Genomic DNA, 27,612 nt, shown 5'->3' with positions numbered 1-27,612 from the left:
ACAGGAAGTTGGATTACAATTACGGAAGGTTTCAAGAAAATATAAATTTTTTCTTTAGATTCCCAGAAAAATGTCAAATGATTTTTCTAAAAGATTTCAAAGTATTTCCAAAAAAATTTCGAAAAATAATCTGGGCGTCTTGAAGGCAAATTTGTTTGTCTTTAAAATATTTTAAGGGAAATTGGAAAAATTTTAAAAGACATTTAGAACGTTCAGATATATTAAAAATATTTTTTGTAAATGTTTAATTTGATAATCATAAAAATTTGGAGAAAAATGTTGATTTTTTACAATTTTGTAAAAGAGGTTTTTATGAATTTGGAAAGGGTTTTAGAAAGTCAAACAATATTCTCTAGATTATGAGGAAAATTTAAATTTATTTTCTGGAAGATTTTAGGACAATTTATTTTTATTTTTCAGAATTAGAAAAAATGGTAGTTTCCAAAAATTTCAAGTTTAAAAAAATGAACTAAAATTACACATAGTCACCAAAATTTAAATAATTTTAATGAATTCATTTCACAAAATTTTTTTCGTCATAACTATTTTCATGAAATTTAGCCTAAGATTTAAGAGGGAAAGGGAATTTTAATTATAATTTTTGTTAAATTAAACATGAACTAAGGTTATTTCAAGCTAAAAAATAAACGTTGTTAAAAATTATTTATAAAATCGAGGAAAATATTTTATTGTTAATTATAACTGTTTTTTTAAAGAACTTGAGGTAAACTTTTAAAATAAATATTTCACAATTTTCATTATTTATTTAAAAGTAGTTTTTACAGTTTAATGTTTTTCTCTCTCACTTTAGGTGAAAGTTACAATTATTATTCAATCCTAATGATTTAGGGCTTATTTTATTCCTGAAAAGATTCTCCGCAAATCTCATCGATACGTTTTTAGATCAAAAATTTAATTTAGGGATTATAAAATCTTTATTTTTGTAAACAATAGGTTTTTATAAATAACTAAAAATAAATAAAAACTGCCAATGATATTTGCAGAAAATCTTGTAAGGAATAAAATAAGCGATACAGCATTAGAATTAAATAAGAATTGCAACTTTTACCTACAGAGAAAAAAGAAAGCATTAAACTCTAAATTCTTATTGTCAAATAAAGAAAAACCGAAAAATCTTAGAATCTTAGAATCTTAGAATCTTAGAATCTTAGAATCTTAGAATCTTAGAATCTTAGAATCTTAGAATCTTATTAGGTTTGAAATTCAAATCTTCAGTGGAAAGTTAAACTGCTGTTTTAAACGATCATTTTTTGGTTGAAAATTCATCATTCTAAAATTCAAATTTCATTCAAATTTAAAATTCATAATTTCAAACTTCATCTCTTTGGTTAAAAATTGTACCACTTTTTTGGAAAAATTGTTGTTTTTACATTAATTTTGTTAACTATTTTGTTAAATATTTACTATTTTAGTAACAGATTAATAATTTTAGTTCAGAATTTATTCGTCAGATTGAAAATTTAAGTTTGTTCTGGAAGCCTGATATTTAAAAAAAATTAGTTTAATATTCAACTATTTTGCTTTAAATTCATGCATTTTATTAAAATTTTAACTTGCTGGTAGAAATTGATTCTTTTTGGTCAAAACTGTAAGTATTTAGTTGAAAATTGATGTATTTTTTAGAAAATCCGTCTTTCAAGCTTAAAAATAATTTTTTTTTGTTAAAAAAGTAACTGTTTTTTTTAAATTAATTTGTTTTGGTTAAGGATCAAAGTTTTTCTTTGATTTTGCCAATCTTTTTTGGTTAAAATCAACTGCTTTTGATTTAACAAAGATTTTCTCAGTTAAAGTATCAACTATCACATTTTTCGTTTAAACTTAATCTTTTAAGATTAAAATTTCAACTACTTGGATGATCGTACACTTTTTTTTAGAAGATCATTTTTTGGTCGAGGGTTCATAATTTTATTAAAGAAGTGAGCTCTTTCTTTCAAATTGGAATCGATTATGACAAATTAATTTTTTAAACTCAAAATTTAATTATTTAATTGAAAATTCCACTGATTGGTTGAAAGTTAACATTTTTTTTGAAAATTCATATTTTTGTGTTAAAACTTTAAATGCTGATTTGTAGAAAATTAGTTCTTTTTTTAATTGAAAATTAATTTTTTTAAATGTGAATTTAACTATTTTGTTTTTGGTTGAAAACTCCTCACTTTGGTTTCAAAATTTAATTAATTAGTTTTAAATGGATGTAATTTCTAAAAGAAACTCCCTTTTGTTGGAAAATTATTCTTCTGGGTGTTAAATTCAACTATTTGGTTGAAAATGTATGTAATTTGAAGAAAATTTGTCGTTTTGGTAGAAAATTAATCTTCATGGTTAAAAAATCTTATTTAATTTATTTTAAATTTATTTTTCTTATGAAATATCAACATTTAGGATGACACTTTATGACACTTCATCTTTTTGGTTGTTTCTTCTAAGGTTAATTTAATCTTTTGTGCTTAAACATTCAACTGCTTCTTTGAAAATGAATCATCTTTACTTAAGAATCGAATTATTAAGTTGAAAATTTTTCGTGCTTTATCCAATCCGACTTTTTTTATTTCGAATTAAAAACTTTTCTTTGGTTAAATTATTAACTATTACATTTTTTTTGAATTCATCTTTTTCGGTTAAAAACTCAAATTCTTTGTTCAAAATGGAACTTCTGTATTAATTCCTAGTTAACAGTGAGATTCTATCCTCCATCCGCCTTCCAAATTCGTGTTACGTTAAATTAAATTAAATAGTTTGAAATTTTATTTAAAAAAACTTTAGATTGTTGAGCCAACATATTTAATTATTTAATGAGGAGTTTCGTTCCGCAACGCTGCTTCGACCCAGATCGCTCATGAATCTCTCTAGCAATCACCTCCGGCGAATAGATCTAAAGAGTAATTATATGTCACAGATCACATAAAAATAGAGAAACTTAATGATAATCACATATTAAGATGCATACTCTTTAATCACATCCAACAAGTAGGCCTTATTATTTACCGATTAAAATTTAGTATCTTAAGTTCAAAACGAAAAAACTCTTCAGTGCCTTCTCACCGCCCATTTCTAAATGGGGCAAAGTAGGGAAATTTATGCACGGTAAGTATTTAAAGTTATTCCTAATTGGTTCAATTTGAAAATTCAAAAAATTTATTTATTTTCACATCCTCTATTATTTTTTTTTTAATCCCGTTTGTACATCGTATTATTGGTTTCTATACTGTCTTAGTAGTAAATATTTTAAGTACCTTACATACTAAAATAGGTATAAAACTTGGAAATGAAATTACTATGCAGAATTAATGCCAAAGAGTAAACAATAATATTCTGTGGATTTTGTAAGAGAAAAAAACAACCGTAAATATCTCTATTCTTCGTTACTGTCAATGGGTAGGTACTAAAAAATAGCCATTAGCTCTGCTTAGCTTTCTAGACTAGTGGATAGATCTCATAAAATAATTACGACCCAAAGTCGTAACAAAGTTCTGTTTAGCGACCTGGAAATCCTTAAAGACCTGGAACACTCCTTAAATTTGCTCATCGTCCTGGAACTTGTATTCCCTTCAAGAAAAAATAGGTTCTTAAATATGTTCTCTGCCGTGGAATGAAAACCTTTCTAGTAATAGATTCTTCATTTTATTACGGTGGAAAATCACAAAGATAAAGTCGAAAATATTTCAAATTTTCTCCTTTATTCTCGTTTTTTTAAACATTAACAGCAACTTAATGACTTTTTTTTCTAACATTTTTTTGGTTTTGCTATATTAAAAATGATAAGCTTTTATTGATTACAATTGCTTGAAATTTAACTAAGTTTTACAACACTGTTGGCACAGGCTTTCCGTAGTTTTTTAATTGAAGATTCGTCCTTTCAGTTGAAAACTCTTTTTTGTTTGTTAAAATTTTTTGTTGAAAATTTAAAAAGAAAAAATATTAATTTCCTTAAATTAATTTAATTTGTATCCAATTTATTATTTTATTAGCAGAAAACTAACCTTTTTAGTACATATTTCCTCTTTTGGTTAAAACTGCAACTGTGTTTTTCGTGTGTTTTACCAAGCCCGTGAAGTTGGCACCCCAGCTCTAAAATATCAGATTTTTTATATGGAATCGTTTGCTGGTCGTTTGGTGGTGTTTGGTGGTCAACTTTGATGGTTTGATGGTTTGATGGTCAAAAATGAAAAAGGTATTGATTTTTCAAATTTGGGGTGCCAACTTCACGGTGGCACAGCACTTTTTAATATTTTTAAAAAATTCTTTTTGGTATCGTTTGGTGGTCTTTTGGTGGTGTTTGGTAGTCGACCATGAACATTTGGTGGTCAAAATAAAAAAAGTTATCGAGTTTTCAAAATTGGTGCGTCAACTTCCGTTAGCACCCCACTTCAATTTTCTTTTTAAATTCCTTATGACATCATTTGGTGGTCGTTTGTTAGTGTTTGGTAGTGATTTCTGAACGTTTGGTGATCGAAATTACAGAATATATCGAATCTTTTAGAAAATACATGTGGCCCGTGATGGGACTCTGCGCATGCTTATGCGCATCTGTGATTGGTGCGAAATTTGAATTTGAAAATGCTCTTTTTCAATGTGAACGCTGTTTGGCAAGTATAATTGTACATAATTGTAGTTTTTAAGTTTTCGAACATTATAGGTTTTATTATTTTTGAAATCTGAACTCTCCTGTTTTTTTATATTTTAAGTTTTTTAACTTTTAATTACAAGGTAATCTTTGGAAATTGACTGAAAGTCCTGGTCCGAAAACTTCATTAAGGCAATGTACATTGAAATAAGTTCCTTTAATGTAAACTAAATCAAACAATACTTAAAAAGACAACTGTAACAGAACCATAATTCAGTATCAATTCAGTATCGCGCTCGGTCTTTGTATTTATCCCACATTTGTCCACCTTTTGCAATAAATTTTATTATATTTTATTATATTTTATTATATTTTATTGCTTTGTTTATATATATATTTTTTAATCTTGTTTTTTGAAAATTGAAAGAAAATCTACTCATTCTGTCTCGAAATTATTTATACAAAATTTGTAGATCGTTTTCGGGTGAACAAATTTGTTCTATTAATTTTTTTTAATACCTTGTTTCGTTTTCCAAAAAATCTTATTATTTTTATTTTTAATGTTATTTTTAAGATTATTCCTATTTTTTATTAATTATTTATTGATTATTTAATAATAATTTTTAATTTGATTTAATTTTTCTACGTGTCCTATCAAAATATTATTCATTACAAATTTTTAACTCTTTTTTGGATGAACAACTTTTGTCAATCCATTTTTTTCATAGTTTGTGTCGTTTGTTCAAAAATGGAATCGTTTAATTTTTATTTTGGTTTTTTACGTATAAAAAAACCACGCATCCTATCAAACAAGTATTCAAAACTAATTTGTAGTTCTTTTTTGGTTGAACACCTTTTGTCTCATTATTTTTTTATGTGGCTTGTGTCGTTTGTGTCGTTTTGTGTCGTTTATGCTAAGTTCCTCTAAATTTTATAAAAGGTTTTTAAAGAATAGTGACAGAAATTAAGATTGAAGAATTAGCTATGAACTAAAGTTCCTGTATGGTAAATGATATTAATCTTTTAAATTTTGTTTGTATTTTTTTGGGGGCCTTTTGACGAATTTTTCTTCTATGCAATATTTTTAGGACATGCAGTTTCAAAATTTCGTGTTCTTAATAAATATTTATCTGAAATCCGTTTTTTTTCTGCGGTAATATAAATATTGGTTCTAGAAAGTTTGTGTAAGTGTGTTTCTGAAAAAGTTCATATATTATATATTCTGTTTAAGACTTAAACATCTTTTTTGAGTGCTATAATCCATTGAAAAAATATGTATTTAATTCTTGAAGGATAAAAACTTATTAGCTTCTCATTGCAAATATTTTCGCTGCAGAATAGAGAAATCCAGATAACTCTATATGAAACTACTATCAGAAAGCGTTTAAACGATTCTTAATTTTTTTCAAATTGATACTGAATTATGGTTCTGTTACTGTTGTCTTTTTAAGTATTGTTTGATTTAGTTTACAGTAAAGGAACTTATTTCAATGTACGTTGCCTTAATGAAGTTTCCGGACCAGGACTTTGAGTCAATTTTTAAAGATTATCTTGTAATTAAAAGTCGAAAAACTTAAAATATAAAATAATAATAGAGTTCAGATTTCAAAAATAATAAAACCCATAATGTTCGAAAACTTAAAAACTACAATTATGTACAATTATACTTGCCAAACAGCGTTCACATTGAAAAAGAGCATTTTGAAATTCAAATTTCGAACCAATCACACATGCACATAAGCATGCGCAGAGTTCCATCACGGGCCACATGTATTTTCTAAAAGATCCGATATATCCTGTAATTTCGACCACCAAAAGTTCAGAAATTACTACCGAATACCAACAAACGACAACCAAACGATGTCATAAGGAATTAAAAAACAAAATTGAAGTTGGGTGCTAACGGAAGTTGACGCACCAATTTTGAAATCTTTTTTATATTGACCACCAAACGTTCACGGTCGACTACCAAACACCACCAAACGACCACCAAACGATACCAAAAAGAATTTTTTGAAAATATTAAAAAGTGCTGTGCCACCGTGAAGTTGGCACCCCAAATTTTGAAAAATCAATAACTTTTTCAATTTTGACCACCAAACCTTCAAAGTTGAACACCAAACACCACCAAACGACCACCAAACGATTCCATATAAAAAATCTGACATTTTAGAGTTGGGGTGCCAACTTCACGGGGTTTGTTTTACCCATCTTTTCTCATAAAGAGTAGAGAACTATTTTTATGGTTTTCACCTCATTGCAGAATTATTGGATCTGACGGTAACTTTTTTTATTTTGTGAAATGTGCGTAACAAATAATAATTTATATTTTTTAAATAAAATAGACTTTTTTCAAGAATTTCGGATAAATTAATTAAAAACAGAGCTGAAATAGAACCTCTATCAGAATTACACATTTAAATATAAAAACAATTGTTAATAATTTTTCAATTGTTGATTTAAATTAAAAATTTGAATGATATAATATTAAATATTCAATAATTAGAAACAAAATAGGCAGACAAAACTTAAAATATAATTTTATTACTTAAAACTTAGGGAATGTCTATAAATTAAGTTATTAATTTGAGGGACATAGTGTCTTTTTGCGAACTGGATAAATAGAATTTTAAAAGAAAATCCCATTTTTCAAAAATATTTCATTTTGTTTGTTAAAAAAGCCTATCTTACTTTTGGTTCGACATTCATCTCGTTTGCTTAAAAATTCTCCTCTTTGGTTGAAAACTTGATTATTTTGTCGAAAGTGCAACTAATTTTTTGGATAATAATTTTATTTGGTAACAAATGTAAATACTTGGTTGAATGTTATACTACTTTGTTACAAAATTAATTTGTTGGCTTACGATTCATGTCTTTGGTTAAAAATTTACCCATTTTGTTGAAAATTGAATCATTTGATTGAAAATTCGTATCTTTCGGGATTAAATTAATTTTCTTGGTAAAAAAGTAATTATTTAGTAACAAATTAAAGTAAATTTTTGGGTTAAATGTAGAACTCATTTCTTGAAAATTTTCGTTTCATTGATTTCAAAGTTATTTTTCTGATTGTGAATTTAACTAATTTATTTTCCGTTAAAATGTATCTCGGTTAGTTGTACGTTCATTTGTTTGGTTTAAAATGCGTCTTTTTTGGTAAAAAATTAATCTTTGTGTTGGGAAATTGATCTTTTTTGGTTAAAAATGCAAATATTTGGTTGAAAATTAATCTGTTTCACTAGACTATTGAACTCTTTTTTTTTAATTCATCTTGTTCATTAAATTTAACTGGATTTGATTAAAAATATTTTTTAAAAACCTGTTTTTATATTAAAATATTAAATACTACTTTTTTTAAAATTTAGTTTGTTTCACTAAAGATTCCTAATTTTTAGTTAAGAAATCAACTGTTTAAATTGTTTTTTTTTCTGTTCTGAAAATCATATCTTTTGGTTAAAAATTCAAGTGTTTTATAGAAAAGTCGTCTTTATGGCTTGAAAATTAAAAAATTTAGTACAACATTAAACTTTTTGGTGAAAATAAACTTTTTTCTCACACAAGATTATCATTTGCATTTGAAAATTTAATCACTTAGTTGAAAGTTGAAATACTTTGTTAGAAATACATTTTTTAAAATTATTTTCTTTGGTTGAAAATTCGTTTCGTTTTAGTTAAAAATTAATTTTTTATCTGACAATTCACCTATTCCATTTTTTGTTGGAAATTTATTCTTTATAAGTTGGAAGTTTAACTATTTGGTATAAAATTCATGTGAAAAATCTTTTTTAGTGAGAATTTATCATTTTGATTGAGGGTCCAACTATTTTGTTGAAAATTCGTCTTTTTTGTTTTAATTTAAATTGTAAAAAACTATTTTTCTAGTTGAAAAATTCAACTGTTCTGGTAGAAATTTAATCTTTTATTTTTTGGTTTTAAATCAATTTGTTTGGTTGAAAAGTAACCGTTTTGTTTAACTTTGAGAAATATTAAAAAAAAATTGGTCTGACGATTCATCATTTTAGTTCAGAGATCAGCTTTTTGGTTGTGAGTTAACTTTAATTTTTTAATTAATTAATTTAGTAAGAAAATAAACTATTTGATTGAAAATCAACTTTTCAATCTATTTTATTGCTATTTTTTTGAAGTTTCAACTTTTTTGTATAAATTTATTCTTCTTGGCTTAACATTTTTATTTTTAGCCTTAGGATGTAACCCCTTTGTTGATAATTTATCTTTTTGATTAAGTGTTGTACTATTTTCTTGAAAAATGTTGCCTTTTCTTGTTGAATTTGACCATTTGAAAATTAATCTTTGTTTTAAAATTCAGCTATTTAGTTAAAAATTCTTGAATTTAATTGAAATGTCATTTTGATTTAAAAATTCAACTTTATAGATTGAAGACTCGACTAATTTTTCAAAGTTAACTATTTCGTCTAAAATTCAACTATTTTGTTAAAAATGTATCTGTTATGGTAGAGAAGTCATATTTCTTGATTGAAATTCAACTTTTTTTGTTGAAAATTTAATTGCCTTTAAAAATATTTGCTGTTTTAGCTTTACGTAGGTTATGGGCAGCCCCTTATGGAACCACCACACAAGCGTTTTTTGTTGGAATTCTACATGCGGGGGTTTTTTTTATTAGACAAGGATATTAATCATACTAGAAATAAAAAAATCATACTAGAAATAAAAAAATTTATTTTTATGTTTAAAAAAATTCAAATGTAATTTATTATGAGAAACAGTTATAAGGCGACTTTTACAAGAAGGAGAGTACAAGCGACAGTTCACAAAATGTAAAAAGTCACCATAAAGGAATATAGAAGGATAAGTCATAAAACTTGTCTGAAGACATTTGTTGGGTGTCTGAGATATAAGAGAAAATTCATTTTCATTCACACAAAGAACAGTAGAAGATAAGAAAAGGAACAGGATAGCTATCTGAAACTTTTCTTACTTTTGTCACCGGAAGCGTTCATTTTCTTACACAGGAAATCTCGAAACTTTTCTTATGTGGCTTGTCTACTTGTCTACACTCAATTTACTACTGTTCCTCATTTTTCTCATTAAAGGGAAATTCAAGAAAAATACTACCAGGGTTCTTATAAAGTAGTTACTCTCCAGATCCTGAATTACTTATCCGAGAACAATGTAAATAGATTTTTAAATCCTATTTCATCATTTCTGGAGTAATAAAAAACTTTATTTTATTTTAAATTTCTTCTGAGAGACCTTTAGAAATATCGAGAAGACAATTAAAAACAAGAAATATTAGAAAATATGTTTGCAAACGCAGATTTCACAATCTTTCCCGTTTTCCTCTATTTTGAAGAATTCCTATTTTTTCGACTGTTTTCAAGAAACTTTTCCTTTTCCCATTTCTTTGGATAAAATGCAAACTAAATTAATGGAACTTAATAAGAAATACCAACTATTTTTGGTTCAATGTTAAGTTTATACAATAATTTGGTGTTGAAAATTCAATTGTTTTGTAGAATATTCTACTTCTTGGGTTTCTAAGTTCATCTCGTCCGCTGAAAATTTTATCTTTGTTGGTAACAAGTGCATTAGTTTTGTTGAAAATTCTTTTATTTTGTTAAAATATCGTCTTTTTGAATAGTGAGTTATTTTTTGGAAACTTCAACTTTTTTGCTGCAAATTCAATTATTTACTTGAAAATATATATGCTTGGTAGAAACTTAACTTTTTTGTTGAAAATGTTTAGAATTTGTTCAAATTTTGTTAAAATACATATTTCTTTGGTTGAATTTTAATATTTCTTGTTTTAAAATTCCACTATTTGGGTTAAAAATTATTTTTTTTTGTACTGAAAATACATCTGTTCCGTTAAAAATTCAACTATTTTATTAAAGTCATCTTTTTGCGTAAAATTTAACTGTTATTGGCATATTCGTTCTTTTGGTGTAACAATTTGTCTCTTTCTTCGGAAAGTCTTGTATTCCCTGGCGGACCGAAGGAACCGAATGGAGCCTCTATAAAGTACCCGTAAAGACCCCACTGGGTCGCCATTCGGTTACTTTTTAAAAAAACTCGAAAAAACAGCAAAATCAACTTTCAAATAGATGAAATTCAGATTCTACGTTAAAGTTCCCTATAGAAAGTCACGGAATAATCGCAATAGTTTTTTTGCAACGGTAAAAAGTTAAAAAAAATACAAGACGTATAACGCCTGTTGACTGCTACTTACAGGCGATGCGTTTGAAAACAAAGCTATTGCGATTATTCCGTGGCCTTCAATAAGGAATTTTAACGTAGAATCCGAATTTCAACAATTTAAAAGTTGATTTTGTTGTTTTTCGAGTTTTTAAAAAAAGGAACCGAATGGGGTCTTAACGGGTACTTTGCAGAGGCTCTATTTGGTTCCTTCGGTCCGCCAGGGGTTTATTTTAACTTTGTCTTTATGGTACAAATTTAATCTCCTTGATTGGAAATTCATATTTTCTTCTGAGAAGTTTGATTTTTTTGTAGAAAATTAAGCTTCTTGCTTGAAAATTAATATTTTCATTTTTTAATTGAAGTATTTCAGTTAAAGAATCATAATTTTATTTGCATTTTTTTTTTTTTTTAATTAAACTAAAATGAAACTGTTCTATAGCGCCGATTTTGGGGCTGACGGTTGGTGGCAACTAACTCATTATAGTCTGCTCCACTTTTGATTGTATACGCCTGACTGCTCGCCTGAGTGACAGATAAAGATCTCGCGCATCCCGCGCAGCACCTATTACTCCAACATACGCCACGGCGTCGATTCTCGGAAGGGCTATAGAAGGGAGGGCTATTGAAGAGTTTCACTGTATTTAAGTTGAAGATTCATCATTTTATTAAAAATTCATCTTTTGGTTGAAAATCCATCTTTTAGTTGAAACTACATCTTTTTGCTTGAAAGCTTAACCACTTTGTTGAATTTTTTTCTGTTGAAAGTTCCTCTATTTTTGTTGTAAACTTGTCCGTTTTCGTAGAAAATTAATTTTCTTGTTTTTAAGTTTATCTTTTTGCTTCAAAACTTAAACATTTTGTTGATCTTTGTTGGAAATTTGTATTTTCTGATGGACAATTTATCTTTGTGATTAAAAATTAATTTTTTTGGTTGAAAATTTTACTTCATTTTTTAATTAACATTTGTGTTTTAGAAGTCTTTTGGGATGGAAAGTTAGTTTCTTTTATAGACAATTCAATATTCATATATTTTTTTAGGCATTTCATTTTTCTCTTTTCTTTATATTCAATTGGTTGAAAATTCGTATCTTTATGTAAATTAATTTTCTTTACTGAAAATTTCATTTCCCCATTTTTGCCTAAAAATTGACGTTTTTCACTTGAAAATTTAACTACCATGCTCAAACTTCATGTTTGCTGTAGAAAATTCGTCTTTTGATAGAATAGTAGTTTTTTGTGTGAAAAAGTACATAGTTGAAAATTATCTTTTTGGAATTTTTGTTATTAAAATTTCTACTGTTTGATCAAAGATGAATGGTTTGTTCTTCAAAATTTAATAATTTGGTTAAAAACGCATCTCTCTCGATCGAAAATTAACTTTATTGTTCAAATGTAATCTTTTTGGTCAAAAATCGAACCATTCTGATTAAACATTCATAATTTTATTGAAAAGTTATGTATTTTACTGAAAATTGGTCTTTTTTGGTAGAAAATTAATCTTCTTTTCGAACTCACCTTTTTCGTTGAGAATTAAACTTTTTCAATTAAAAATTTATCATTTGAGTTGAAAATTCATCATTTTGGTCGGACGCTTCACTATTTTGTTTACAGCTTTTTCTTAGGCATGAAATTAATCTTTATTGTTGATTATTTATTCTTTTGATTGAGGATTTAAACATTTTGTTAGAAAATCGTTTTATTTCCGTTGAACCCAACTAGTTGAAAATTTCTTGTCTTTTGTTAATGAACATTCATTTTTTAAACCTAAAGTTTTACGCTTTCATTTTTGGTCAAAACATTATTTTTTTAGTTTAAAAACTGAACTATTGTATTTGAAAATTTATGTATTTTGTTAAAAACATCTCTTTTTCTTTAAATTAACAAGTTGGATTTTGTTGTTGTTCAAAACTTAACTACTATTTTTGTTGTTAAAAATTTATCTTCTATAAGTTCAGAATTCATATCTTATGGTAGAATATCAATCTCCTTTCTTGCTAATTTATCTTTTTGGTTGTCTATTCAAATATATTGTTAAAAATTCGTGTTTTTAGTTAAATTCGATTGATTGAAAATAAGTTTCTCTTTTTTTTAATGAAAATTAATTTTTAAACTGGAAATTTAACGGTTCTATTTTTGTTTGAAAAATGATTTATTTTAGATGAAAATTCAACTGTTGTCTTGAAAACTGTTTGGTTAAAAATAAATGATTGTTGGTGAAAATCCTACGATTTTGTTGAAAATTCATCTTTCTGATTTACAATTATCTTTCTTGCTGAAAGTTAATCTTTTCGGGTTAAAAATACGTATTTTTTGTTTGAAACTATCAACTGCAAAAAACCTAAAAAGGTTTGATAATCTTTGATTTAAGAACCACTCACTCCTGACCTCTGTTTTATCAGAGATAAGATGTGTCTATAATATATTTTCAAGCCTGATCAACCGAGATCATGGATTGCATTAGGTTCGAACTAAGCCATAAATGCTGGATAGATCCCAAACCTATACCCGATATCCTACTTCTTCAAAAACGAACAGTGAAAATAAAGTGCTTTTTACTGCCGACCATAAAAGTTGCATCCTGGGCTCGTGGACGAGAAAATAAAGGTCGCGTTCACAGCATTTTCTTTCAGCTTTCTTCAAAGTCAAACTCGTGAACTAGGTCTAAGATTAGGTATGTGTTAGTGAAAAACACTCTGCATAAGGTGCATCTAAGGGAAATTGAAGCATGAAATCGGAAAATGAACTTTACGTTGCTGAGTGCTCAGAACTTCATTTTCCACTTGCGTTACAATTAGAGCACATTTTCGCTGAAACATGCTGATTTCAGATAACAACAAAGATCTTTTTATAAGCTGTTTTATCAGAAGAGATCATAATTAGGAGTCGTACATGAACAAGGGGAGACCGGGGCTATAAGCGCACTTTTTTATATTAAAAAAAAAAAAACAGTTACACTTGGAAACTTGCATAATAGCGTGTGAATAAGCCTTAAGGCTCTTGTGTGCCTGGAAAAATTCCAGTAATCTAATATATATGTTAAGCTCCTGTCATGGTCCCTTAACGCTATTGTATGGATTTTAACTTTACGGATTTTTAACCTTGAAAACACGCATGGTTAGCAGATAAAGAATGTTGGTCCAGTGATGCAATTTTTTAAAAGATAAATATAATTTTTTCCATATTTTCATTTGCTTCTTGCAGTGTATGTATAGTGAGCGTAAAGTTTAATGTAGTGGGCATAAAGTTTCATGTACCGGGCGTAAGGTTTCATGCGTCGGGCGTAAAATTTTACGTCGGCCCGGCGGCGTAATGCGCTGGTAATTCTATAATAGGTTTCTGGACTGTTTTAATTTATTTTAAAAAGAAATAAATCTTTCAATTTTTGTGAATAAATTCTTTGAAATATCACTGAAATATTGTAAATTCCTTAAAAATTTCTTGAAATGACATCTATGAAATTTATTGAGATCTTGAAAAACACATTAAAATACCTTATTTAGGGCCTTTAAAATCCTTTAAAATTACTTAAATATGTTGACATTGCTTCAAAATTCTTTGAAATATTTGGAAATCTTGGATATCTTCTGAAATTTATTAAAAGATTTCAAATATCTCATATCACCCCGATAAATTAAAAAAAATATTGAATAATTTTCCGGTTAGTATAAATTCAAAAATGGTGAAAAAACGTTGTTATTTTGGACATCTTTTCCACAGAATTATGGACAAAAATGAAAAAACTAATCTATCTATACGAATATGAAGTTTTTATAAAATGATTGAAATATTTTATAGCGAAATGACGAAACTTTATTGTTATATACTATACTTTTGGATACATGGATTTGCTATTACGTATATTTGTTTAAAATATTACATAACAGTATCGATTTACCCCCATCCCCCTGATTTATATAATGTGACAGATTTTAGAATTATCGCTCTCCCCTCAAAAGTTCTTACGCAATTTAGGCATGGAATCTCATAACGATAATTCCATCAAATATCAAAATCAAATAATAATTTTAAAATGTCCTGTATTTTCAATTCAGATTCCTAAATCCTGGAAACTTTTACCCTTGTGCATTAAAATCCGAAAAAAATTAGGAACAATTTCTTGATTGCCAGGTATGTGAACAAATTTAAAATTTAAGAAAATTTAAAAGCTCTGTATAAAAGAAACTTTTGAAACATTTTCCGAAATAATTATAATTTTATGGAACCCTAATACGATACTTTTTCACGTTGCAAGGAATTTTTAAGTTTTTAATTTTACCCAGCAAAATATTTGTATTTATAAGAATACTTTTTTTTTTAATCTCTTTCATTTAACTAAAAATCAAATAAAGACAATCCTTTTGAATATATGAAAAATGTTCATTTGACCCCCAAATAACACATTCTTTCAGGCAAAGATATTTTTTCGAAGTAAAAGAATTTTCTTTGCTACACAAGAAATTTCTTTAAACTAAAAGAACTGTTCTTTGTTATACAGGGTGGACACGCTGGGGCTTACATACATGGCGAGTTGAATGCTACCCGAATAGCACAACAGCAGAGAAGAAGCCATTATACAGGGACATTTTCATATTTCGCGCCTTTAAAGTTGCATTCGGATCGGTCATTTGGCCAAGTCCGTGCATCTTCGGATTTAGTTTATGATAGTTTCCATGGTTGCTTTCGAAACTTCAAACGGTTATTTCCAGATTCACCTGTTTGCCCTAATCGCTGTCAGAAAATGTAGGCAATGTGAATTTAAAGTTTACGCATGTAATATTTGATTCACTTTATTTGAAACATATCCTGTCTATGCATAACATACCTTTTTTATGCAGTAAAAATAAGCGTTAAACACCATTCACTCTTCGCCCACTGGAAGCGCACAATATTATTACTATTTTATAGTATTTGTCACTCAGCAGCCATTCTATAATGTTATTAACACAGAAAAAATGAAGTTTACTTCTTATTTCACATGTCTTATTTCATTATTAATTAAACACTTTTATTATCTTTAATTACTATATAACATAACCTATATTGTTTTGACACTTATATCCGTTTGAAGTTTCGAACGTAACCATGGAAACGATCATAAACTTGATCCGAAGATGCACTGACTTGACCGAATAGCCGATCCGAATGAAACTTTAAAGGCACGAAATATGAAAATACCCCTGTATAATGGCTTCTTCCCTGCTGTTGTGCAAGTCGGGTAGCATTTAACTCTCAATGTATGTAAGCCCCAGCGTGTCCACCCTGTATAAAGCTCTAACAAATTTCAAGGGGTTTTAAAAGATTTTAACATATTTCAAATATTTTAATGAATTAAAAGACATTTCCAAAGGTATCAAAAAATTTTCAGAGATTCCCAAATCTTTTTATGGATTGGAATTCAATTTTAAACGATTTTAAAAATATCAAGGGAATTCAAATATTTTTTCTGTGCAAAGTTTACTCAGAAGGACCGCCCCCTTCATCCTAACTTGGTCGTATGCCTTCTCACGGAAGAATATTGTGCCTCATCCGTGTTTATTCTAAAGGTATTACATCGAATCTGCCCTCTTCACCGAGTTTTTCACATGTCGGTGCATTTCGTTGTTTCCCGCTGCACAATATTAATGACGCGGGTCTATTTGTACAGCCAAATGAGCCTCACCCACCCAGTGATCCGACAGCCTCCCCCCTAGCTAGACCGTGGAGATAGTGGGGAGGAGGCTGCCGGATCGCTGAGTGGATGAGGCTCATTTTGCTCTGCAAAGAGGTTCGCGTCATTCATTGTGCAATGGGGTATGCTTTGCACCTAAAATATATTTTGTCAAAAGATAGAAAACAATAAAATGCACCGAGATCTGAAAAAATCGGTGCAAAAAATAATACAGGTGCAGGCTTTATAGCTTGAGCGCCAGAAGGAGGGACCCTCGATGATTATTTACCTATAATCCATGGAATCTTTTGCAATCTCATATAATATTCTTCAGTCTCATATATGCAATCTTTTTCAATCCAATTAATTATTGCAAAATTACAATCTAGTTTATACCAAAAATTCGAGCAATTAATCCCTTGACTTCAAATCGATTTGACTTTATCAATCTTAAAATATTATATTATTATATTGACGGTTAATAATTCCTGCCGAAAACTATAAATTCTGGTATCCTTAATTTGGGATAAAATTCAAATAAGAGATGTTCCTGAATTTATGCTCGGTATCCGGGTTGAATAATGCGCCAAGTTTGCAAGCACTCGAAGAAGCATTACAAGAATGTGACGTGTTTAGTGCGGAAATCCAATTTCCATTTCGCTTTGCTTTTGATTTGTGAAAGGTTAGAAATGCCCTTTCCACGTTGGATCCATATTTTTTTCTGAATGGGGACATTCTCTGCCTACGCAGCACGCAATATAAATGGAATATCGATTACGAGGAAGCTATTGCTGTGCGCATTATATATTCTTGATACGTGTCGAATGTATATTAGTTTCTGAATATTGGGCTGTAAAGCATTAGGCTGCTTTGCATATTTTGCTGTACTGAGGTATATTTCCACCTACTTTTTAACCAGACCTTGCGAAAAGTCACCTACGTTAGAACCTCATTTTACTATAAATTTCTTCACAGAATGTATGCACTTTTGTGCGATAATTTTTAAAAGTAATGTAGCACAAAACTCTCTCAATACAGCAGAAACAGCGTGATTTATAACAAAAATGAGAGAATAATAAAAGAGTCAAAACTTTTAAATAAAATTATTATGAAAACCAGGTTGCATTTAATATGAAACATTAAAAATTTTGTATATTTCAAGATTTTCTACCAAAAAAATTAATTTATAAACCTAAAAATTTAATTTTTCAGCAATCACACAAATTTCTGACAAAATAGTTGAACTTTTCACCAAATAAATAAATTTTCGAGCTAAAAAGACTATTTTTTTGGAGTCAATACAATTTTTAACAAATAAGTTTCTTTGCAACAAAGAAAGTTGATTTTTTTGCCATAAAAGATGAATTTTTGAACAAAAAAAGACGACGTCATTGAAGTATTTGAACTTTGAACAAAAAAGATGCATTTTCACTTAAATTGTGGTATCGCAACAAAAAAAAAAGGTTTTAACCTGTTAAATTAAATGAATACAAAAAGGAATTTTTATCAAAATAGTTCAATCTCAAGAAATTTTTTTTTTTAACAAAGAAGATTAATATTAAATTTCTAATAAATATTTAACTTGTAAAGTACAAATTTCAAACCAAAAATGAAAATGTTACATCTCTGAATAAAAATGTATTTTTTAATACAAAGAAAAAAACGATATTTTCACAATAAAATAAAATTTTCAATCAAAGAGGTAAATCTTCAATAAAATTAAATCGAAAAAGATTGGTTTCTAACCAAATAGTCCAATTTTTACCAGAAAGATAAATTTTCAAACAAATACATCAATTTTCATTAAACTTGTTGAATTTTTAAAAGAAAAAGGTGAATTATCTACAAAGCAGCTAAATTTTGCACAAGAAAAATTAAATTTCTGATAATATAGCTTCATTTTCTTTGAAGTTGTTAAATTTATATAAGAATAGTTTCATTTTTAATCTGATATTTGAATTTCCAACCAGAAATATGAATTTTCCCCCAAAAACTTCATTTTCAACCAAATTGTTGAATTTGCAAGCCAAACAGATAAAAATTTCCACATAACAGTTCAATTTTCAACGCATAAATATGATTTTTCAACTTAAATGATAATTCTGCAACAATAACAAAAATTAATTTTTAACAAAGTCGCTGAACTTTAATCAAGAAGATGAAAAATTATTTTTAGCAAAAAAAAAAAGAATTAACAAAAATTTACTTCAATCGCACAGGATTAATATCGAACCAAACAGTTGTATTTTTAACGAGAAAAATGAATTTTTGACACAGGAAGATTAATGTTCTACTAAAAAGATGAATTTTTAATCAAACACATCAATTTCTAACCAAGTTGTTGAATTTTCAAAAGAAAAAGGCGAATTATTATTTTTAAAGCAGTTGAATTTCCAACCCAGCAATTAAATTTTTCAACAAAAAAGTTATTCAATCAAAAAATATAAATTTTTAAAAAAGTAGCTTAAGTTTCAACAAACAGTTGCATTTTTAACCAATGAAAGTGAATTCTCAACAAAACAGTTAATAGTAAATGCTTCTACCAAAAAAGATTTTCATTTCATAAAGAAATTCAATTCAACCAAAAAAGAAGATTTTTTAATTATATAGTCGAATCCTAAACCAAACCAAATTGATTTTTAAACTGACTCGCTGCAATTATAACCAAAAAACCTTTTTAACAGAGAAATTTAATTTTTCCAAAAATATCATAGTTAAATTTGTAACCAGAAAAATCTTCAACAACAACAAAAAATAATTTTGATCAAAGTAGTACAATTTTCAACCATGCAGTTATATTTTTAACGAAACAAGTGACTTATTGACAAAATATTTTTATTGTGAAGAAAAGAAATAAATTCCCAACCACATAGTAGAACGTTTAACCAAGCGAGATGAAGGACAAACCCTAAATATAATTGTAGACTTTTCAACCTAAAATAGTTGGATCTTCCTAATGGTTTGTACTAATTTCGTTCAAGTTTTAGCAAAAAACCAGAAAAAGGAGAAAAAGAAGATTTCTTTTAAAAAAGAAAAAGGGGGGAAATAGGCTAATGAGTGAGATCGGAAAGTGCTTTTTAAACTAATTAATTAGTATTGAACTGTACCATAGCAGGTTCATCTTTTGCAAAAATCACAAAAATGTTCAAATTTAACATTACATTTAGGCCAATGTTGGGATAAGAGCACATAGTTTCTGAATTTCACAATGCTTAATCATGAAATTGTGAACTGGAATATCTCGATTTCGGAAGTTACATTGTTTGCTAAATGTTACCACATTCTTTAAAATGAATCTGTTATATCGTCAGCGAATAATACTTTACCGACAGTAGATAACTCTCCAAAATCACGCAGGCAGAAAATCCACAATATCAATCAAGTTAAGAATCTTCAATAACAGAAAGGGCTTAACGTCTTAATCAGACTAGATGAAAAAATTTTGTTTTCAGATTTAAGATCATATTTTTTCTTGAAAAAACATCTTCCTCTTTCCGCTCCACTGGAAATCGAACTGATTCGCTGATGAAAAGACAGATTCATTAAAAATAATTATTACTATTAACACCTAGCTAATAATTAGAGTTATTTTCTTGAAATAAGGTTCTTATTCTGATCTCTCTAATAGCTTAATGGAAAAGCATCTGACCGAAAATCATAATTGTTAGTTGGTTCGATCCCCAGTGGAGCGAAAAAAGAAAGGTCTTTTTTTCAAGAAAAAAATTTAATTTTATAATTCATTTTTGTTGCAGATCTAACAAATTGAAGCCTTTCTGGCAGAGCGTGAACGAGCCTCTTCCGGTCTTGGAATACCTCTCTTCCGCACTACTGTCCTCTGAATATGAGCGCGCTTTGGCCCGAGCTCTGGCGATGCCAGAATGCCCGGTTGTGCCATTCTTCGGAGCCTTCCTGCGGGAATTACGGGAAGCTTCATCTTTCGTCTGCTCTAAGGTAAGTCACCCATATATTCTTTAGTAATTAGGGGGAACCTCTGTGAAAGGTGGCAGCTTATCAGCTCACTCAGAAATGTCTGGCAAAACACGGTCTCACACATTTTCCCAGTCCAGACAAGATTGCAAGTTTCTAAAAAGCATCCTCTAAAGAACGACGATTTCAAGATGTAGAGATAATAAAACAGAATGCGATAAAGCAGATGTTAGCTATTACGAAAGGTGGCTTTAAAGAGTGCTTTTGTTAGTGGGAGAATATCCAACCTTGAGCTCTAATTTTATACCTATTTGAGCTGCTGTCAAAAACGAGTATTTAACATTCAGGGGGAACCCCTGTAAATAATGTCGATTCGGCAGCTTATTCAGCAATTTCTGGTGAAATACAACAAAAACTGAGAGGATCGATGGAAGAAACTTGTGGCTTCCAAAGGGGAATAAATTGAAGATGATATCACCATTGACCAGAATTAACTCTTAATCAGGGTACGCTACAAAGTCTGATAACTTCCGAGCAGACCTCGTTTGTTAAAAAATATGCGACAAATTGTATGACTCAGTATACTAATACACTTTAGAATTACAGGAAGGTCATACCACTTTTTCTTCTTCATATTAAACTAGCATATATCAGACATTCGAAAATGTCCAGATGAATACCCACATCTCCAATTTGAATGTTCGAATTGAAAATTAGCGCTTAAAAGCTTTTTCGCGCAGTGGAATATATAAGGTTATTATCTATTCTTTTTCAGACTTCGAAAATTATGAAAATTCTTATTAAAGACAAAGGTATAAAAGTTTTATATGACTGGTAAGGGCAGGTTCAATAGTTACGCAAGGGAACAAAGGAATAATTTTTATATTGTGATCTTTCAGATTTTCGTAGATCATATTTTATCTCTCTTTTTGTGTTTCTTGGGTAATTATTGAATACTTGCTAATTAACAATTGAAGTTGAACAAGTTGAAGTTCTTACCCCAGCATCGAAATATTTTATCTCAGATTTTCAAATTATTAATTTTTCACTTTAGATAAAAACGATTAAATTAATTTTAGACGAAGTTTTTAATTTTTTAATTTAAAGGCTTCAAATTTTAATTAATTAATTTTGAAATCTATCATTTCAATTTACAATTATAGTTTATAACGTGCAAGTATGAAATAGTTTAATTTTTCTTGCCTTCAAAGTAAAGTTTTTACATATTAAAAAAAAGGTTGTAATTTTAAATTTAAATAATAATAATAATTGTGGGAAAATAAAATCTTACTATTATATCTTTAAAAATTGCGAATTTTTATATTCAAAGCCTTGCTAGCCAGTTTTAAATTTAATAGTTTCACATTTAATTATTCTGAATTATTTGGGTTTTAATTGTAATCAGTTTTAAATTTAATATGATTAAATGCCTCCACAATAAGATAAAAACAATAAAAAATTAAAACCATCATTTCATAAATCAAACCCCTTAAAAAAGAGATAATTCTAGAGCCCGGCTTTAAAAATTGAAATGTTTTTTATTTCAAGATTTTCAGAAATATTGAACATTTCAAACCCAAGTTTAAAAAATTTTTTTAATAAAATACTTTCAGAATAACTGAAAAAATAAATACAATAATTTCCTAAATTAAGCCTTTAAAGAAATAGATAATTTTAGAACAAGGCCTTGATCATAAAAATATTTTTCTTTAGATATCTTTCAAAACACTGAACATTTCAAATTAAGTTAAAAAAATAATAATTTCGAATTGTAAAGCTTAAAGTTGTTTAATGTTAAGCATTGGAATCATTTATAGCAATCGTGTTTTCTATCATTTTTAAGCAATTTTAATTTTAATTTAATATCTTACAATTGTCCGATTCTAGTTAAAGATTTAAAGAAATGAATTATTTAATACTTTAAAACATTTTATTGGAAAAGTTTTAGGAATAAATAATAATTATAAATGAAGAGTTAAAAATTAAACGATTTTAAATTGAAAAGTTAAAACTTGTGTTGCTCATAAGAAAATGTGGTCGAATTTAAAATATGTGAAATGAATACCTTAGTAGTTGAATAAATTCCTTTAATTTTAATAGGTATGAGTATACAAAATTTCTAATATCACTATTCCCGAAGTCTAAAATTTGGTCTCAGTTTTGAATGAATTTATTTTTTAATCTCAGAGAAATTGATCTTATCAATTTTAACGTTAAATTATAGTTTCTTTAATGTAATAACAATACAAAATTCAATAATTTCAGAAAGTCTTACCTTGAAAAATGGAATTTCGTTTTCAATTAAAAATGGTCAAATTTTAATCGCTTCTAATTGCAAATTATTTCAATCTAAGAGTTTTGAAATATATATTATTCAACTTTAAACGCTTTTAGGTTGAAATAATATAACACTATTTCAATTCCTTCGAATTTTAAATGATCCAATTATTAAAACACTCATCTGTAAATATATATGTTTTATTGTTTTTCAAATGGTTCTTTTTTGGTAATTTTAATCTGTAATAAATAAATTTTAAAATTCACAAATGATACAGCGCAAACTTCTTTCTGACGGAATTGTCAAATCTTCAAAATATTCGTTTAGAATTTTTAAATTTTGAGATCTTCTGATCACAAATTTTTTTATTTCAAATTATTAAAATTTTAAGAATTTTGTATAGAAATAATGCAAGTTCAATTCCCTTTTATTACATTTAAAATTTAAATTGTTCAATCAAAGCAAACGCTTTTCAACTTTCAAGATAATTTTATTTTGGCATTTAATTTCAATGTGACGACTAGCTTAAGAATTGAAAAAAAAATTCTCTAAATATTTTTGCGTAACGAGAAATTTTAAATTGATTGCTAGTTTGAAATTCTCTTCTCATACGTAAAGCAGAAAAAGTAAACTTTTTCTTATGGGACATTAAATCAGCTTTTCGAAATAACATTGGATGGCTAAATAAAAAATCTTATGTCTTTACTATATCAACGATAAAACGCAATATAATCAGTCTTTTCAATCCTGAGTTTCGGAATTATTACCAAAGTTAAAAGTCATTTACGATTCAATGCATTCGAATTCACACATGTTTGTGGCGGCTTTAGGATTTTTAATTTTTAATGACCCCAAGGAATTCTTCGTTTCAAGTACCTCTAACCGCAACTGCTTTAATTCTGTTCGACTTCCTGTTTGAAGTGATTAAAAATGTAAAGGCTTCAATCCTTCAAAGTTCCGTGAAATGCATAAATAATAATTTTCGGGCGCCTCCCCAAATTTGAAATGAACAAAAATTGTGTTTAAAATGTTTAAAACCCCCACAAATAATAGTAAATTTGGATAATTATAATAACTTTTTAATAAATTCACAATTTTCTAGCTTTATGTAAGAAATATTTTTTTATGATAAGTGCCCTTGTTTCATTTTTGTAATATCACAAGTAGAAAATTATTGGGCCCTAGTCGGGATCTGACTACCCCGTCATGACCAAACATTTTCTAATTATCAAACCCAAATAATTTTGTTGCCTAATTCCAAAAAGGGCGTGTAAAAGTAACAGTATTCAAAATAAACATAGAAATAAATCAATTTGTTCACTCATCATATAGCCAGTCTTTTGGGGCCCAATTCGGGAGCTAATTAACCCTCTATGATTAAAAAATTTTCTACGTGACTCATTCAAATATTTTTTTATAAATTTCCAAAAATAACAAGGGTATTTAAGAGTATCAAATCTGAAAAATATTGTTTAAAAGCAAATTTTTGCCCCTCATTTCCAAAAAAACCAGGGTATTGAAATGTATACAAATGTCAAATTTAAATTAAAATTAAATAATTTTCCTCTCTTCACATAGATAGTCTAAAATAATTTTTAACGTATTTCATATAAAATAGCCATATCTTTCTATTGATTTATTAATAAATGAATTATATGAACTATGCATTATTATAGTAAGTATTTTATCTGATTAAAGTTTCTCATATATCAAACCGAAATTTTTTAAACGATTATAATTATTTCTAAATTCAAATTCTTTATTAAATTCCTAAATTTAAATATATGATTAAAATTAATTATAAATAACTGACTAACTTAGCACATTACAATTTACGGATTAGATCAATCTTTTTTTTTTAATCTTTCTTTAATAAAATTTAACTATTCGGTTAAAAGTTGTATATATTTTTTAAAATTCGTCTTTATTAGTAGAAAAGAATTTATTTTAGTTAAAAATTCTTTTTTTTATTTTTTGGTTAGATTTAACTGTTTTTTTTTATTCAAATTTTTTTCGCCTGAAATATCAACTAAACATTTTTACATTCTCATCAGAGAAGTTATTAGATTTATGTAAAATTTACCTCCCCCTCCCAGTTTTTGTCAAATTTCCACGTTTTGAGACCCCCTGAATCCGAAAAACAGGTTTTTACAAATGTGCCTGTCTGCCTGTAAGACTGTGTGTCTGTCTGTCTGTGAACACGATAGTTTTTGAAAAAATTAATCTATTAGATTGGCCTTTGGTACACTTGTTCAGTGTCCTAAACTAAAGGTCAAGTTCGTTTGCCAGCCATTTTGGATGAAAATTCGAAAAGTGACTATTTTCGAAAAATAAAAAATTACTGGAGTTATAGCATTTTTAAAATCCAAAAAAACAATTTGGTCGAAAAGTTAAACATTCCAAATTTGATCGTACCAAAAATAATGAAAAATCCAAAAATTCCATTTTTTGGTCAAACCATGCAAGATACGAAAAAAACGAAAAAGCTCAAATTGCGCGCCCTGCAAAGAACTACAAATTTATACTGAATCACTTTTCGATATAAGCCACGAAAAAAATGAGACAAAACTTCTTCATCCAAAAGAGAGCTTTAATTTTTGATAGGACACGTAGTTTTTGCTTTAGTCGTAAAAATAACATTCTAAATAAAAATATTAAATTTGTTTGAAAAAACGACACAAGGTATGAACTTAAATTGCCAGACAACAGATGTTCGCCTAAAAAGGTCTATAAATTTATCATTAATCATTTTTCGATAGGACGAGTAGATTTTCTTTTAAAAGGGGTGTAAAAAAGTGTGTAGAAAATTCTTGCAATTTTACCATGTTATACATAATTTTAGAAAAAAAACAAGAACTTAATTCTTATCTAGCCTTCTCGCGCAATTTTGTTGCACAATTTTGTTTAAAGTTTATGTTGGTTAGAAAAATGTGCTTTCCAATTTGAATAAGTTTAGGACATATTTAGAAATTTTGAAACGATTCAAAAATAACTAAAACTTTTAACAATTTGTTAAGAATTTTGTATGGTTTCACTGTCAACCATTTTATACCAAAAGAAAAGAAGTTTGATCAAAAAATGCATTTTCAACCGAAGAAATTAATTTTTAATTAAAATATATGAATTTCTCACAAGAAGAATAATTTTCTTACAAAAAAGATTAATTTTTAACTGAGAAATGTCAATTTTCAAGCAAAAATAGAACAATATATTTTCAACAAAATTGTTAAATTAAAAAAAAAAAAATTGAACTAAAAATGATACAGTTAAATTTTCAGTGTAAGAAAATGATTTTTTAACTAAAAATAGCGGTTTTTCAAAAAAAAATTTAAATGATGAACCAAAAAAAAATATATTTTTAAACAAGAATAATTATTTTCTATCCGAAAAGCAAGCATTTTCAAGTTAATATATGAATAATATATAATAATATATATGAATATGAATAATATATTTCAAATTAATATATGAAAACTTTACGAAACCTTTAATGTCTTAAGATACTTATCTCAATATTACAAAATTTAGACTTTACAATTAGATTTCCATTGCAAAATAATTCTAATTATGAATAATTGTAAAAGTAATGTAACAAATTTTATTTGATGAAGAAATATCTCGTGAAATATCTCGGGAACTAAGGAACATACGTTTAGAATATTTTCCTTGATTCTGCCCTAGGGTCAAACATGGTACAAAAACCGTCGTGAAATTTCATATAAAAACTATACTCTGAATACATTAATTTTAAAAATGAAAAATTATCATAAATTTCTAAATATTTCTAAATTTTGTTTTAATATGTTGCTTAGGGAATAGATTTCAAAAATAAAATTATAAATATATTTCCATTAGTTAGTAAAACACTATGTAAAATCGCCTTTCAAATCCTTCGTTTATCGAATTTTATTAGAATTTATTTATTTTACATATTGATCTATTATATCTAATCAAAATTAAATACAAAAATCTTAAATTTTAAGTGGGTTTTAATACGACAATTCTTAAGTGTTTCCAATTTTTAGAAATAATTTAACTAATTTTATATGTACTTAAAATAATTTTTTTTCATTGCATATAACTTATTCTAAGTAAACAAATTATATCTTCAAGCATACAGGGATGAATCTTCTTTCTGAATTTTTCAAAATTTATTTCATTACTTATTTTTATTGAAAATAATTGGATCTCTTGCTTTTAAAAGCGGGAATGCAACCTGAGAAGAAATGTGCTGAAAGTAATTTTTAAAAAATCATTAGAATTTTATTTTTAAAGACTGACAATTGTACACAATTTCCAGGGGCATCTGTTTTTTTCTTCTACAAGAATTTTTAGATTGTTCTGTTTTTAAATAAGTTTATTCTACGTTGTGAAACTCTTCTGAAGTTCAAATTATTTTTGAATTTCATCAATTCTACTAAATATTTCTTGAATTTATTCGATTATTTACATTTTTTTAACTTTTAAATCATAGCGAATTGAAACATTTTGCTTTTAAAAACTTCAACACTCTTTTTCGACAATTTAGGAAATCATTTAATGTGTTTAAAAGTCTCCTTTAATTTTCTTTTAAAGTTCATTTTTCAAAATAACAAATCATACAAAATTTTCACACGAATATTAGGAAAATAATTCTAACTTTTGGCAAAAAAATTTACTTTAATTATTGCTAGGAACCTAAAACAATTTATTTATTTCCGTGAAATCTTACAAAATTAAAAAAAAATCTTCACAAGTTTTATTTGTTATCAAATCGTTTCAAAATTCTTCAATATCTGTTAAACTTACGCAAATTTGCAAGCACATTTTGTGAACCAACATAAACTTTTAAAAAATTGTGCAACAAAATTGCACAAGAAGGTTTAAAAAGAATTAAGTTCCTTATATTTTTGTATAATGATACGAGGGTAGTTCAATAAGTCCTTAGAATGAAGTATAAAAACAATTTTTTTTGGGTACATTTTTTTTTTATTTTTCAACATAATCTCCTTGGAGCTCTAT

General features: G+C 27.4%; 1 protein-coding gene across 1 annotated transcript in view; it reads left to right on the top strand.

The window, feature by feature from the left end:
• The window catches only part of LOC117178499 (1-phosphatidylinositol 4,5-bisphosphate phosphodiesterase epsilon-1-like), a 232,785-nt gene that overhangs the window by 35,042 nt on the left and 170,131 nt on the right, over positions 1-27,612 (top strand). Inside the window, exon 3 of the mRNA XM_033369925.1 lies at positions 20,159-20,333. Coding sequence (XP_033225816.1) covers positions 20,159-20,333 — 175 coding nt within the window. The remainder of the gene's footprint in view (positions 1-20,158; positions 20,334-27,612) is intronic.

Source organism: Belonocnema kinseyi, chromosome 8 (assembly GCF_010883055.1).
Source record: "Belonocnema kinseyi isolate 2016_QV_RU_SX_M_011 chromosome 8, B_treatae_v1, whole genome shotgun sequence".
In the NCBI taxonomy this organism is placed as follows: Eukaryota; Metazoa; Arthropoda; class Insecta; order Hymenoptera; family Cynipidae; genus Belonocnema; species Belonocnema kinseyi.
Note: the sequence above shows the minus strand (reverse complement) of the source record. Positions and strands in the feature narration are given on the sequence as shown.